This window comes from Lepisma saccharinum, chromosome 8 (genome assembly GCF_977018435.1).
Source record: "Lepisma saccharinum chromosome 8, izLepSacc3.1, whole genome shotgun sequence".
NCBI classification, from domain to species: domain Eukaryota; kingdom Metazoa; phylum Arthropoda; class Insecta; order Zygentoma; family Lepismatidae; genus Lepisma; species Lepisma saccharinum.
This window is the reverse complement of record NC_139236.1, coordinates 52,064,452-52,080,366: the sequence shown is the minus strand read 5'-3', so window position 1 is coordinate 52,080,366 and position 15,915 is coordinate 52,064,452. Positions and strand designations below refer to the sequence as shown.

General features: G+C 38.1%; 1 protein-coding gene across 5 annotated transcripts in view; it reads right to left on the bottom strand.

Moving 5' to 3' along the window:
- Nucleotides 1-15,915, bottom strand: part of LOC145990997 (protein-associating with the carboxyl-terminal domain of ezrin-like) — a 59,199-nt gene that overhangs the window by 16,033 nt on the left and 27,251 nt on the right. For all 5 annotated transcript variants that reach the window (XM_083126645.1, XM_083126643.1, XM_083126647.1 and 2 more), the window contains 3 exons: nt 14,511-14,700; nt 10,862-11,001; nt 4,285-4,487 (listed from right to left, as the gene is read on the bottom strand). In XM_083126645.1, the coding sequence (XP_082982771.1) occupies nt 4,285-4,487; nt 10,862-11,001; nt 14,511-14,700 (533 nt within the window). The remainder of the gene's footprint in view (nt 1-4,284; nt 4,488-10,861; nt 11,002-14,510; nt 14,701-15,915) is intronic.

Genomic DNA, 15,915 nt, shown 5'->3' with positions numbered 1-15,915 from the left:
GGAAAGTGTAATTGAAGAAATGGGAAACAGGTTCAACGATCAATCTATTGATACCGTGAGATTCGCAAGTCAATTTCAAACCTTTCAGTCAGTAGTAGATTTGCAAGACACAGAAGTCAAAAGGTTTTGTGCTAATTTTCCCATGCTTAAGGTGAAAAGCGTTCTTGCTGACCTCAAGTCCTCCAAATTTCTTGTCAAGTCGATGCTTGATAATGGAATATATACAGAAGCTGACAATCCATTGTTGAAAATCTTAGAAGCTGACGTGGGATATTGCGAGTTGAAAAAACTCTGTGAAGTCCTAACCATTCCTGTAACGACAGCCGGCGTAGAAAGGTTTGTCAGTGCTATGAATCGGATACTAACTAGGACAAGAAGTAGAATGCTACCAGGAACTTTAATGCATTGCACGATAATAAGCATTGAGGGACCTAAGATCCCAAGTGATGAATTTCTGGAGAAAACAGTAGATTTCTATGCCACGAAGAAAGCTCGCAGGATAAGATTGCTGTAAATTCTTCATGCCATCTTAAGCTTTGCATGATGTGTTCTATTGAGTTTAATAATTGTAATATTTTTCCTGGTTCACCATTGTGGAATTTGTTCTGGATGATAAAATGTAAAAGTAGGTGATGTTTTGTAATTTACTATTGTAATGCTAATTGCACAAGATAATATTTGTAAATGTTAGACAACGGACTAATAAAAAGAAAAAGAGACAAATAAAAAGAAAAATCTACATCTTTCCACATTGAATTACTAAGTATACTTAGGTCACCGCATCCTACTTTATTTTTGTTACTGTACGTCATTTCCCACCTGTAACGCTCAGCGTCAAGTTCATTGACGAACCACGAAGGCCACTGGTAATTCTCAATGTTAACGCACATATGTTGTATTTCGCAGATGAGATTCACAACACCCTCCCGGTTCTCTGGAATGCCCCCCGGAGCAAATTTTCTGAAAGAAACACTGAGTTAAACTTCAAGTGATTCACATGATTGTGAAGTGATTGTAAACCAATACTGAATATTATGCTTTACTGCAAAACCAGGGTGTCTACAATTTCATAAAAAACAAATTCCCAGACATTTTCAGGTTTCCCAGATCAAATCATTAGGACAATTAGTGTACACTTAGAATCCCATTTAACCAAGTATTGGAATATTTACTTTACATTTAAAGGTAATAATGATGAGGGAGACTCAATAGTAATTGATTGTTGGGTATGAAGGGAGTTTTTATGTAATACTTGCCATGCATTGACTAATGATTATCAAAGAATCATTTATTTATAAAAAAAAATTCATTGATTGATTTGGTGTTTGAAGTCCACTTTATGCACAGTAAGGCTATCAGGACTGGACCTATAGTTTAAAGTGGGATCCGAACCACTCCCTTGATTACAAGGCAACGACGATACCACTGCACCATCAGGGAGGCCCTTATAGAAAGTTATAAATTACTGCATAAATAATACATAATTATAGTACAATTTAATAACACACCTATTATTTACCAAACACACACCACAAAAGGCAACAGGAAAGGGGTAAATTTCAATAGCCACCTATTTTAGAAGATTTCTACATCAAAATAGTTAAAATTTTACTGTATCTACTGGTAATACTCAGTATATCAAACTGAAGCACAGTTTGTCAACAACAAATTTTATATTTCAACTTGTCCTTTCTTTATTTATTTCTTCAAAACCTGCTTTTACTGCACTACTACAAAAATGTTGACTTTTTCCAGAGGCACAGTAAATTTTCTGGATAATTCCATGGCTTTTCCAGAAAAAATAAATTCCCTGATTTTTCAAGTATTTCCAGGTTTTGCAGACTGATAGACACCCTGAAAAGACATTTCAAACTTTTCCCAAACAAATACACAATATTGTTTTGCTCATTAGTTATTTTATGTCAGCAGCCTCTGAAAAAGTAACTGAAGTTCACTGCAACCTTTGACATTCATTCACACTAGATGAAACACATGCAACAGTTAAATGATAATCATGTCATGACAATTTACCTATACAGAAAAAAAAAAATTAACATCACTTTTCTGACAGCTTTGTCTAATTGCAATGATGAGGGTGAGTGATGATGAAGGGACACACACAAAAAGCACCCTTACCAATGAAAGGATTTAATGGTGATTTAGTGGTGAGAGTGAAAGACAATCACTTTACATGCTTGGCAGCGAAGCTGGTGCAGAAAATTGTAATAAAAATAAAATGTTTTATTTGTACTTCTGAACACCTCCTCTATCAAACTTTCACTATCAACTGATGCAGAAACTACTAAGAACATTCTAGTAATAAACCAGTCACAGCTTTATGATATTTCTTCCTTTCCTGGCTACAATTGTAACATATTCATTTTCTATTAAACTGCTCGCCATTAAAAATGCAACACCCAGAAGGAGTAATCGGAATCGGACGAAATGTGCACAGTGTGTAGAGGAGAGGTGCAGAATGAAATGATTAGGTGTTCAAGGCCGTCATGCGTCATGTGCGCCTGCCACGCCATCTGGTAAGTGGTACCTGTAGCAGGTCAGATAGGTGCAGAAGAGCAGTGAAAGTGCATGGTCGTGAGTGTAGTGTGTTAAAATCGGTCAGCAATGCCACGTCGTCGAATACGGCAGCGATTCCAGCAGGTTTCCCAGTTCGATCGCAGCCGAAGTGTTGCATACCGTGAATGCGGATTATCCTACGGTGAGATCGGTGCCCGTGTAGGACGGAATGCATCCACAGTGATCCGTGTATGGAACCAGTGGGTCCAGGAAGGCACTGTAGAGCGACGTAGAGGTTCACAACGTCCGCGTCAGACGACGGAACGAGAGGACAGACATCCGATACGCATGGCCCTTACAGACAGAACGGCCTCATCAATGAGGATTGCGCATGAAGTACGGGATGTTTTACAACGTCCAGTGTCCCCACGAACCGTGCTTCGTCGTTTGGCGAACCGGGGATTTTTTTCCCGGCGCCCACTGTTGCGGATTCCTATGACGCTAGAGCATAGGCGTTTGCGTCTGAGATGGTGCCAAGACCGTCGTGCATGGATGGCGGAGTGGAATGCTGTAGTGTTCTCTGATGAATCCCGCTTCTGTATACAACATCATGATGGACGTACACGCGTGTGGCGGCACCTTGGCACTAGGCTTCATGATGCCTGCATCATGCATCATCACACAGGGCCTTCATTGGGTATCATGGTATGGGGTGCCATCACCATAGGAGTTCGTTCGCGTCTCGTACGCATTCAAGGGACATTGAACAGCCAACGGTACATCACACAGGTTCTCACCCCTGTTGCTGTCCCATTAATCCATGCACTGCATAATGCCACTTTTCAACAGGATAACGCGTGCCCCCATGTTGCAAGGAATGTCCTCGCATTTATGGAAGCTAACCACGTGACCCTGCTTCCTTGGCCAGCACGTTCGCCGGATATGTCGCCAATTGAACATGTCTGGTCCATGGTGGGTCGCCAGCTGGCCCAACTCAGGTTTCCGGCACGTAATGTTGAAGACCTCTGGCACCGTGTGGAAGCCGCTTGGGACGCCATACCGCAAGCAGACATCGATAGACTCATTCTGTCCATGCCTCGCCATGTTGCAGCAGTTATTGCCGCCCGTGGAGGCTGTACACGCTACTAGCACCTTGGGGTTATGCAACCATGTTCTACGTGTCACATGTCACACCACCGAGCTTAAACTGTAATCATTTTCTTATCTTATTATGAACTACATATTTGCCAAGTTTCGTGTTTCTCTCTCATTTCCTTCTGGGTGTTGCAATTTTAATGGTGAGCAGTGTATATAACATACACTGCATGGCATTTTCTAATTATTTCGTTGACTGAATCAAAATATTCTGTACAAAAGAAATAATGTGCCAAAAGCATGGACGTCCAGAAGGAGGGGGCAAGGGGGGCCATGACCCTCCCTTGGAAAATGAGAGTCAACCAAAACTTATGTATTTCACACATATAATTTCATTTCAGTCACAGTTGTGTGTGCTAATTATTTAAAGGGATTGCAGAACATGATAACTTCAAACTGAAGCAATATTTTTTTCAGGGAACATCACTATTACAGGCAAATATGTGCCTTGTTTGCCACCCTCCCTGAAAAAAAAAATACTTTGCTTGTCACTCCCTGAAAAAAATCCTGCAGACATCCATGGCCAGAAGGCATAAAACACAGCAACAATTATGTATCACATTGGCGGAATGCTCTCATTAGAAAAAAAAATATATAGTAAAAGTTAAAAGTTACCTCAGGTAAAATGTTTTGCTTGAGATCATGCACAGAAAAATGACTGCAGTAACTACTAAAATGAGACAGAAGAATCAGACGGATCTGCGCATCTCGAACACAAAATATCTGCAGGAGCTTAGGAACTATGTGCTCTTTATATATTGCCTCGCTGAACAAAGGACGTAACTCATCTTCCGGCAAGTCAGTTCCACAATTTTGTTCTGAAACAAAGAATTGAAATGACAATAAGGCGAAAAAGGTTGAAAGAATTTAAACTTGAAGTTCAACATTGAAGCAACCTACATGCAGCAGCAGATACCATAGTTCCTAATCCACCATTATTTTGTATGAATAACATTAACTTTTTGTCCTCATTAACAAGTACTCTATATTGGCTGGTTACACAACATCCTTTCTATGGATTTAGCCTTAGTTATATCATATTATGATGATTTTTGTGTGGATTTTATGACGTTCGACGACGTTCCAGTACAATTTTCACCACAACTCAGTTTTTTCCATCTCATCTTTTGTAGGTATGCTACGATCTTACGTGATATAACTTAACCTATTCACTTTTTTTTACGATTCTTCACGAGTTAGGTCGTTCTCTTTCACTCCAGTTGTAACCTCTCATGAGGACATTTCTTTTGTTTTTAAGGTTTTTACGGACTAAACTAACCTATGTGGGAACAGCTGACCTATACGTATGCATGTCCTTGCTAATTGGCAAAAAACAGATCTTGACCAAGTGTAACCGTTTTCAAGATACATTCACTTCCGGTCGCCATTTTGAATTTCGGAAATCCGATTCCAGTCAGGGAGGACAGAGGACATCGAGACAATGCTAACGCAAAAAAAAACAAAAAAAAAAACATGTTTTCATTTTTTTTAGTTACGAGTGATCGAAAAAAAAAATTCGGCAGTTGGCCCACCCCTTGACCTCACGGGACCACCAAATTTTGTACACGTACTCTATGTTACCAAAATCGACAGGAGGGTCAACAGTGGGGATTTTTTAGTTATTTTTTGTACTATCTCTTACCGTTTCCAAGATACGTTCACTTCCCGTCGCCATTTTGAATATCGGAAATTTTTTCGGAAGGGTCATGGAATTTTGATAGGTGACGACAGAGCCATCTATGAGCAAAACATTGGATCTCTTGGAAGGGTAGAATTTTGATAGGCGACGACAGAGCCATCTATGAGCAAAACATTGAAACTCTCGGATGTTGGAATTTTCTGTCAACTTTTTTCAGTATGTCAACATTTCTTTTTCTTTTCTTACTGTAATGGGTTAGGTGACTTGCAACAACGAAGGCCTTCTAGCAACACGAACTTAGCATATGCCGGCATATTTCACTAAAATATGTCTTTAACTATTGTCATTTAGGAACCGCAAACTCCTTGTGGTTAATTTGGTTATGGTCAATTTTCAAACTCAGCAAAGATAACAATGGAGATGGCAAATAAGAGTTCGTAATTGGCTAATAGTTAGAGGTTTCCCCAATCTAGTTAGATAGGTTGGTTGAAATTTCCATGGCGTATTTTGCATTTTTTAAAAATATAAATACGTTAGAATTGAATTGTCTCAACCAGATTGATTTTTTGATTTGATCGGGCGTTACATGATGTCCCCGAGAAATTCTCTATGAATAATATACTTGAAAATTTTACCATATGTGTGATTATAGTTTTTTACGTCAATTAATTTGAATATTTAAGAAGATAGTAATAGTATAATCTTCAGTGTTAAGTGTTTGTTCATATCTATGATATTGTTAAATATCTAGCCATCGCACAATGCAAGAAATATATATATCTCAATCTATTTAATATAGTTATTATTCAATTGTATACCTACTTATGTCCATTCCCGTATATATATATATATATATATATATATATATATATATATATATATATATATATATATATATATCAAAGAAGGTAAAAGGAAACACTCACCGGACAGTAGAAAAATTCAAAATTTTCGCTAATTTCATAGCATCATCGGTGTGAGGAGAAATAGACGGAACCGGAAGTTCGGGCCCTGCAGAGTTGCCAGGTCCCCATCGAAGAAGAAGCGGTGCGTAGAACAAAAAAAAAACACTGTTTCGTCACCAGGCTCGTCGTAAACTGTGAGTGTGTAGGATGACTTGGGAGGGGGGGCGGGAGGGGGGGTGAGGGTTGGGCATTAAGGCTCATCGTAAACTGTGTGTGTAGGATGAGTTGGGAGGGGGGGCGGGAGGGTGGGAGAGGGTTGGGCATTACTGGGTGGCCTTGTTCAGGCCAGGTGGAGTGGTTGCACTCATGGCCGATATATAGGCCCTCTCCCATCTTTTGCGAACAGAGGTGTTGGCTGGTTGGGGTAGGAGATGGATGATCGCTACCCGGAAGCAGTCGTTGAAACTGATGTTGTGGTGGTTGGTGTGGACGGCGACAGTGAAGTCCAGGTTGTGGGTGGAGGAGCGGTGGTTATTGATGCGGAGGTTGAGGGCCGTTGATGTTTCCCCCAGGTAAAAATCACCACAGATGTTGCAGGTGAGGATGTAGATAAGGTTTGAGGCATGGCAGGTCCCTTTGGGATGGAGGGTAAATTTGCCAGTGGCCGTGTGCACCTGGAGGGTGTGAGAAGTGATGAGGATGGGGCAGGTCTTTCACCTGGGGCGGTTGCATTTATGGGCAGGGGGGTGTTGGATGTGTGGTGAAGGAGTGTTGTTGACCAGGATGTTTTGGAGGTTGGGTGGGCGTTTGAAAACCACTCTGGGTTTGTCGGGAAATATGTTTTTGGTTTCGGGATCACTGTGGAGAATTGGGAGAAGAGAGTGCAGTGTGTGCCTGATTTTGTTGAGGTGGGGATGGTATTGGGTGATGAGTGCAGGTGGGTTGGTGGCAGCAGGTTTCTTGGTGGTGGTGGTATGTGAGGCAGCTCGCGATATTTGCTTGGTGACCAGGATGGAGGGATATCCACGGTTGACCAGGGCCTGGTGTAGGCGGAGGTTATAATTCTGGCGGGAGGTGGGTGAAGTGTTCAGGCGCTGTCCCCTGAGGGCCAGAGAGAATGGAATGGCTTTTTTGGTGTGGAATGGGTGGGAGCTGGAGAAGTGTAGGTATTGCATGTGGTTGGTGGGTTTTATGTGGATGGAGGTAGTCAGGTGTCCTCCCTCAATGTGCACGTCCACATCCAGGAAGGTGATCTGGTTGGGGGAGTGCGTACAGGTGAATTTGAGGGAATGGAAGTGGTTAAGTTGGTCCAGGAAAGCTGACAAGGATGGTTCTCCATGTGTCCAGAGCATGAAGATGTCGTCGATGAAGCGGAGCCAGAGGAGGGGTTGGAGGGGTTGGGTAGCCAAAAACTCTTGCTCAAGTTTGCCCATGAAGAGGTTTGCATAGGATAGGGCCATTCTGGTACCCATGGCTGTACCTCGGATCTGTAGGAAATTTTGGTTTTCAAAGGTGAAGTTGTTACAAGTGAGGACAAGGTGGGCTAGGTGGGTCAGGAAGTTGGTGCTGGGGTTGTGAGGTTTGGGTCTGCTATTGAGATAGAATTCTATGGAGCGGAGGCCATGGGAGTGAGGTATGTTGGTGTAGAGGGAAGTGACATCAATGGTGGCAAGGATGGTATTTGGGGGCAATGGTGGGAGGGTGCTGATTTTCTGGAGGAAGTGGTTGGTGTCACGGAGGTAGGAGGGCAGAGCTTTCACAAGAGGCTGGAGATGGGAGTCAACAAAGGCTGAGATTCGTTCTGTAGGTGAGTTGTAGCTGGACACAATGGGTCTACCAGGGTTGCCAGGTTTGTGGATTTTGGGCAATAGATAGAAGGTGGGGGTGCGGGGATTGTCCGGTATTAACATGATAGATTCAAAATTAAATATATATTTTTTTTGTTGGCATCGAGGATGGAGCGGAGGTTAGAATTGGAGAGATATTGACCTAACATAATGTTAGCGGGATGCTTGTTATTGACTTCAGAATGCCATGCGTTAAAAAAATATAACATTGGAATCTGTATTTTCGTCCCTTTTTGTTGGTCAAAATATAGTGTTTTTTTTAATTACGCAGAGCTTATTCTTTTTTGTATTCTTGCCAATTGATCTCATTCCCTGTCAATTCTAATATTCCAAGCTTCCTCGTTTTCCATGTCAATAACTTAACGTTTGCCTTACTGCTTATTCCGTATTCTTATCTGTTTTTTTATGCTAAGAATGATATAAGATTTGTCATTTTTATCCAATATTTTGTGTATGATATGTTATTCTACCCCGTAAAGAAAATCTTTTGATTTTCATTAAAATATGAAAGTTTTAAAGTTGTATTCCATATCGATCCTTTTTATGGAGAGACTTTTTTATTACAAAATATTGTCACAAAATTATTGAATTAACATACCATTACCAAAAATATGTAATTTGATTAATATAGTCCTTAAAAAAACCAAAAGGAAAGGAGAGAAAAATAATAATAAATAAACAATGCTTGTCAGTGTATGAAAGGTAACAAATTGACACGTGAGTTTGTTATGCTGATTCATGCATGTAATGATTGAGAGTTTTATGCCACATATTTAAGTTTTAGTATGATGTTATGATTGTCCATGCATAAAATATGTAAATATATACGATGTGATATAATTATAAGGTCATTGTTCCATCAGTATTGACTTAGTTAAAAGTTTATCACAATGATATATTAATGAGGTAGTTTGTTATCGATCCTGTAAATATTGATATATATATATATATATATATATATATATATATATATTTTGTGGCTACAAAAAGAACTTTCTCTTTTTATTAACTTCCCTAGATTTTGCTAATTTTTTTCATTTCTTTTCAATTTCTTGCATTGTGCGATGGCTAGATATTTAACAATATCATAGATATGAACAAACACTTAACACTGAAGATTATACTATTACTATCTTCTTAAATATTCAAATTAATTGACGTAAAAAACTATAATCACACATATGGTAAAATTTTCAAGTATATTATTCATAGAGAATTTCTCGGGGACATCATGTAACGCCCGATCAAATCAAAAAATCAATCTGGTTGAGACAATTCAATTCTAACGTATTTATATTTTAAAAAAATGCAAAATACGCCATGGAAATTTCAACCAACCTATCTAACTAGATTGGGGAAACCTCTAACTATTAGCCAATTACGAACTCTTATTTGCCATCTCCATTGTTATCTTTGCTGAGTTTGAAAATTGACCATAACCAAATTAACCACAAGGAGTTTGCGGTTCCTAAATGACAATAGTTAAAGACATATTTTAGTGAAATATGCCGGCATATGCTAAGTTCGTGTTGCTAGAAGGCCTTCGTTGTTGCAAGTCACCTAACCCATTACAGTAAGAAAAGAAAAAGAAATGTTGACATACTGAAAAAAGTTGACAGAAAATTCCAACATCCGAGAGTTCCAATGTTTTGCTCATAGATGGCTCTGTCGTCGCCTATCAAAATTCTACCCTTCCAAGAGATCCAATGTTTTGCTCATAGATGGCTCTGTCGTCACCTATCAAAATTCCATGACCCTTCCGAAAAAATTTCCGATATTCAAAATGGCGACGGGAAGTGAACGTATCTTGGAAACGGTAAGAGATAGTACAAAAATAACTAAAAAATCCCCACTGTTGACCCTCCTGTCGATTTTGGTAACATAGAGTACGTGTACAAAATTTGGTGGTCCCGTGAGGTCAAGGGGTGGGCCAACTGTCGAATTATTTTTTTTCGATCACGCGTAACTTTCGAAAGGATGATCGTAGGAACGTTTTTTTTCTTTTCTTCATTAGCATCGTCTCGATATCCTCTGTCCTCCCTGACTGGAATCGGATTTCCGAAATTCAAAATGGCGATCGGAAGTGAATGTATCTTGAAAACGGTTACACTTGGTCAAAATCTGTTTTTTGCAAATTAGCAAGGACATGCATATGTATAGGTCAGCTGTTCCCATGTAGGTTAGTTTAGTCCATAAAAGATCTTAAAAACAAAAGAAATGTCCTCATGAGAGGTTACAACTGGAGTGAAAGAGAACGACCTAACTTGTGAAAAATCGTAAAAAAAAAAAGTGAATAGGTTAAGTTATATCACGTAAGATCGTAGCATACCTACAAAGGATGAGATGGATAAAACCGAGTTGCGGTGAAAATTGTACTGGAACGTCGTCAAACGTCATAAAATCCACAAAAAAAATTCGTCATAATATGATACAACTGAGGCTAAATCCATAGAAATAGGGGTTATCTACAAAGGATGTTGTGGAACCAACCAATATACACTACTTTAACAATTTTGTACTTTTGACTTTGCGTTAATTAATAAACACAAGTCCATGTAGCTCACTGTATCTGGTGAAGTTCTATCCATATTGGAAGACATTTGTCTTTAGTTTAATTCACATCTTACTTTGCAATATGTAAGAGTTAATATTTGTTTCTTTTATCCTGAAGAGGCAAAATGAATCCTCAAACAAAAATATAGAGCTTGTTTCAAGTGTGATGAGCCAAGGTGACCTTATATTGATTTGAAGTTCGAAACTCTTGATGACAAGCAGGTGAAAATACTTTACTTTGTCCTTACCTGATACTGGAATTACTATGTATGGTAGGACGTACTTCTGCGCTGTTGAATTCAGCAGTACCAAACGTGACAGGAGCAAGGTACCCAATTGGGAGGCTACGATCTCCTCTGGAAACTCCATCAGCCGTCTCAGTAAAGACCTTAGGAAGAAATTCAATGTATCTTTGCTTATAAGTTTATGAAACTTTTTTCCAACTTTACTGTGTGAACATGCACAAGTACAACATCCCTAATGATCATTATATTGCAACAGCATAATAGCTACAAATTTTAAGTAGATAACATAAGACTATTCCATCACGCAGTAGGCTGATGCCTGATGAAGTCCAGGGAAAAAAAAAAATTGCAAATCAACAATGATAACTACTCTCCATTAGCATGTATGATTTAGAAGAGTTGAATTGAATTGAATTTACTTTATTGTTGGGCGAGATTCAGCTGCTGCAGGTCTACCACCTAACCCCAAAAGGTAGATTAAAATTAAAATAAAATAAAATTCAAGATTACAAAGAAATTGAACAAGTACAATAAAAAACAAATGGTATAAAACCCCATACAATAGAACAGATTAAAATACAATTAAAAATAAAAATCAAGATTGCAAAGAAATTAAACCAGTAAGTACAATAAAATACAATAAGAATAAAATCTTATACAATGGAACAATATTAGCAGTGAATTAGATAATAAAGTAATTGAAGTCGAGAAAGTTGATAGTAAGATAAAAATAAATTCTGGCAACTCAGTGCTTCACGGAGCGTATTGCGAAAACTTCTGAAATTTTGATTTTTGGTTAGATTTGGTAGTGCATTCCAGGCCTTGAGGTAAGCTGAAACTGACAGTGTTTCTGGTTGAATGCGAATGAATTTTGCTTCTGAAGTTTTAATTTCGAAAAGAGGTAGTTTGGACTTTTGCTATTAATTATGTTGTGCAGTGTACGAAACTAGTGCAGTTTTCTCCATCGTACCATGGAGAGGATTCCTTGCTCATTAAGCACAGAGAGAATGTGTTCACACTTTATTGTTCTATATACATATCTAATGGATGCATTTTGAACTTTCTGTATTTTTATTGCAAGCTTTTTGGTTATTGGTTATTCTTAGCCCGTAAGAGACATCACAATAGTCAAATAGGGGGAAGATAAGAGACTACACTAGGTTTAATTTTATCTTAGCCGAGAGGAAGTCAACCAGAAGATAGAGGCCTTTTACTATTGAATACGCCTTGCCACATTGTTGTATCATGTGCTCAGCCCAATCGAGCCACTGGTTCATGGTCAGTCCTAGGTTTCTTACTGTTTGAGAAAATTTAATATGCTGTGTGTGAAGAATTATTTCACATTCATTGATGTCAATATGTTTCAAGAGACTGCCTGTTCCGATGATGATAAATATTAATTTCTTTGAATTTATTAGGGATGGGACCGATTAATTGGTACTCTATCGGCATCGGCCGATATAGGCATATTGGTGTATCGGTTTATCGGTAAAATTACCGATTATTTTACCGATCTGATATATCGATTATTATCTGATAATTTAGTGCAAAAATTCTGCAATTTTGTTGTAATTTTTATGAATAATATCCATGCCCTACTTTCTAAAAAAAGTAAATGTCTAAATAGGCAATTTATCTTGCACGGCAGTCACCTTGAAACATACATTTATTAAAGAGGTCAGTGAACCTTTCAGGTTCTTCAAGGGCCATTTCTAATTTTATATCGGATCGGTAGAATATCGGTTATCGGTATCGGTAAATTTTATATCGGTACTTTATCGGTATCGGCCAAAATTTCATATCGACCCATCCCTAGAATTTATTACTAATCCGTTTGAAGCACATCTATCACTTATGTTCTTCAAATCTTGGTTTAAAATTGCGACCGCATCCTGTAATTTTGATATATGTGTGGATATATACAATTGAGTGTCGTCGGGATAACTGTGAATGTTGTATATTTTCACTGACGTGATTAAATCAGCGGCCGAGAGTGTGAATAGCAGCGGACCAAGGATCGAGCTCTGAGGCATCCCAACTCGTACGTGAAGTGGAGAAGATAGCTCGCCTGTCTTAACCTGCTGTTTTCTTCCGCTAAGATAAGTTTTGAACCACTTAAGTGCCATCGGCAAGACTTTATAATAATGAAGCTTGGCCAGAAGAGTGAAGAATAAGTCTCTTGCTCCACTTGATTGACTACTGAGTGTCAATGCCAGGGTTTGAAAAAACCTGGGTTTTTCAAGTTTGTACACTATGTGTAAGAAAGTCATTAGACACCCCGTTTTTTAATCTGAAACGAAATCCATGGCAAAGAGTACAGATGGGTATTTATACGGCAGCAGGCTTTTCAGATCATTCGATGATAAAATGACAAGACAGGAAAGAGCTCAGCATGTTTGAAAGAGGGATCATAGTAGGCCGCTCTATAGGAAGGGTGAGTATACATAGCATAGCGGATGCCCGACAGGTCCCTAAATCAACTGTAGTCTTTGTCATCAAGAAGTGGAAGGAAAGGGGACACTGCAGCAATGCACCACGAAGTGGAAGACCCACGAAATTGGACGACTGGGACAGGAGAGTGCTGCAGAGGGAGATTCGGAAAAAACAGGACCCGTCTGATGCATTCGATTGCAGAAGAGTTTCAAAGTGCGACTAATTAGATTGTTTCGACCAAGAAACTTCGCAAGGAGGCCTATGTGCTTGGTTACCATGGTCGAGCCACTGCCCACAAACCTCTGATCTTTTGTCTAAAGTACCTGCAGAATCTACAGCTTAATATAGGCCTATGTAATTTCTTAATAAAGATTAAACGTTTATATTGGTGTACTGAGCTCTGAAATTTTGTTCTACTTCATTTCAATATTACAAGTGTTGTGCATTTTAGATAGCAAAATTAATCTCGAGTTATAATGACAGTCGTGATCGCATTCTAAGAATCTAAAATTCATTAGTATACACCTCTATGACATTCCTTCATTTCAGAAATCATTGAAATACCAAAGTTAATGAAAAAAAACCACAGTTTTAAAATGTTTTTTTTCAAGTGGGCCCAACCTGAGAAAACCCAGTTTTTTTTTGGGTTGGGCCCACCTTGGCGAACCCTGGTCAATGCTATGAAGAAATTTGTATTTACTACTATTTACTGAGCTACAAGAGTAGGAATTGATTCAAAATTCCCAAGTTTCTCACACTAAAAGACTTTAAATTTGGCTTTCTATTATTAATGATACTCATTAAATCATTCACAGACCAGAATTAAAACCACTAAGTTGCTGACCAAGGCAGTTTATTAAGATATAAAAACACTTAATATGTAACATTAAGAATTAAGCATGGATCAATGGTTGATACATTGATTGATTTGCTTTGTTTTACTTTGCTTTTTGTGCCACTTTTGGCTAATTTGCGAAGATGGGGATGAGTGAATGACATGATGAAATTGATGAATCCATGCCCATCCAATACCTTTTATACAATCAATACAACCCTTTCAAATTCTCTGAAAATATAATTATTTGCATGGAAACAGGACAATGCAAATTGTGCTTTATTACTCAATGGTAAACAAAAATTCTTGCAGCCCATTCACATAATATGCAATGAAAAATCAGCCCTTTCAGCTCTTTTGACTCGTACATTCACGGACACTTACCTAAAGAACACATCCTTCTCCTTATCGTTCTTCAAAGGAAGGTCAGACAAAAAGCTTTTAATCTCTATGAAGTCTTGGCTGAAGAAGTGATGACCAAGAAGAGTGGACAAGGCAGGCCTTAAGGATGGCACCGAACTCTGAAGCAACCTTTTTGCTAATGAAACAAAGTCTTTCAAGGCTTCGAGATTTTCTGAAACAGAGACAAGCACATTACTAATGTATGGGAAATATAAGACAAATTCAGCTAAAAAAAAAAAAGTCATCAACGTTGAAACTTAGCCACACATTTGCACCTTGGACAGGCTGTATTTCCGTAAATTTTTAAATACCAAACTTATGATTCTCCTCTACAACTGAAATATGTTTCTTTCCACGCAAGATGTTGAAGTCGAGAATCACTTGACTTCCCTATATCTGTGCTGTTTTTTCTACTTTAGTTATTTTGCTTTGTTTACCCATCTCTGTGTATTCACCATCCTAAGAGGGATGAATGACAACTGGAATCGTAATTTAATGGGACTAGTAATCTTAGATATGTTTTTAAGTATACATACTGTTACTTATTCCAGGCTTGGAAGTTTTAAAGTTCTTTATGCTCAGATAAGATAATCTGGACTTAACCTATGGTTTTGAGTGGGTACTCAACCACTGTGTAATGTGACTGCACTGAGTATTGAAGCTGGAACCCCTTGATTAGGAAGTGATGCAATTAATACTAAGCCATCAAGGGAGCTTAACTTATTCCAGGCAAAATGACGAATTGTGTACACAACCTGAACAGAAGATTGCAACATTTGAATAGACATGAACTGATATGAAATTTATATCAAAAACAATAAAGTGTTAATATAAAATTTACTGTAAACTTTATCGATACTAATATAAAATTGCACATGTTTTTTCAAGAATATAAATTCTTAATTGATATCTGATGACTGGAAGGGGTTTCACATTGAAAAAGAAACTGTGCATTTGGACTTTTGACCCAAAACAAGGGTATATGAAGCCAATGTACCAGTATCGGCCAATACCAATTGTATCAGTAGTGGAAATTAATGGTTCAAATTTAATAACCAATATCATCTGATACTTTTCTGGCATCTGGGAATGCTGTGTGAATCTAAATATTGTGGGAAAAAATGGATTTTCATAAACTATAAGGGATGATTAAATAACTATATCATGTCAAATTATGAATATTTTAAAGCAAAGCTGTGGTAGATTTATATCATATAGTTACAATTAAAAATTAAACTTTTGACATTTTTAAATTGTTTAAATTATTTTGGTTTCCAAGAATCGATATAAGATCAAAGTGATAATAACTCCACCCTACATATGAATTAGTATATGCATATATTTATATCCATGTCAATAATAACAAGCTGGCAGGATTTTTAACTAA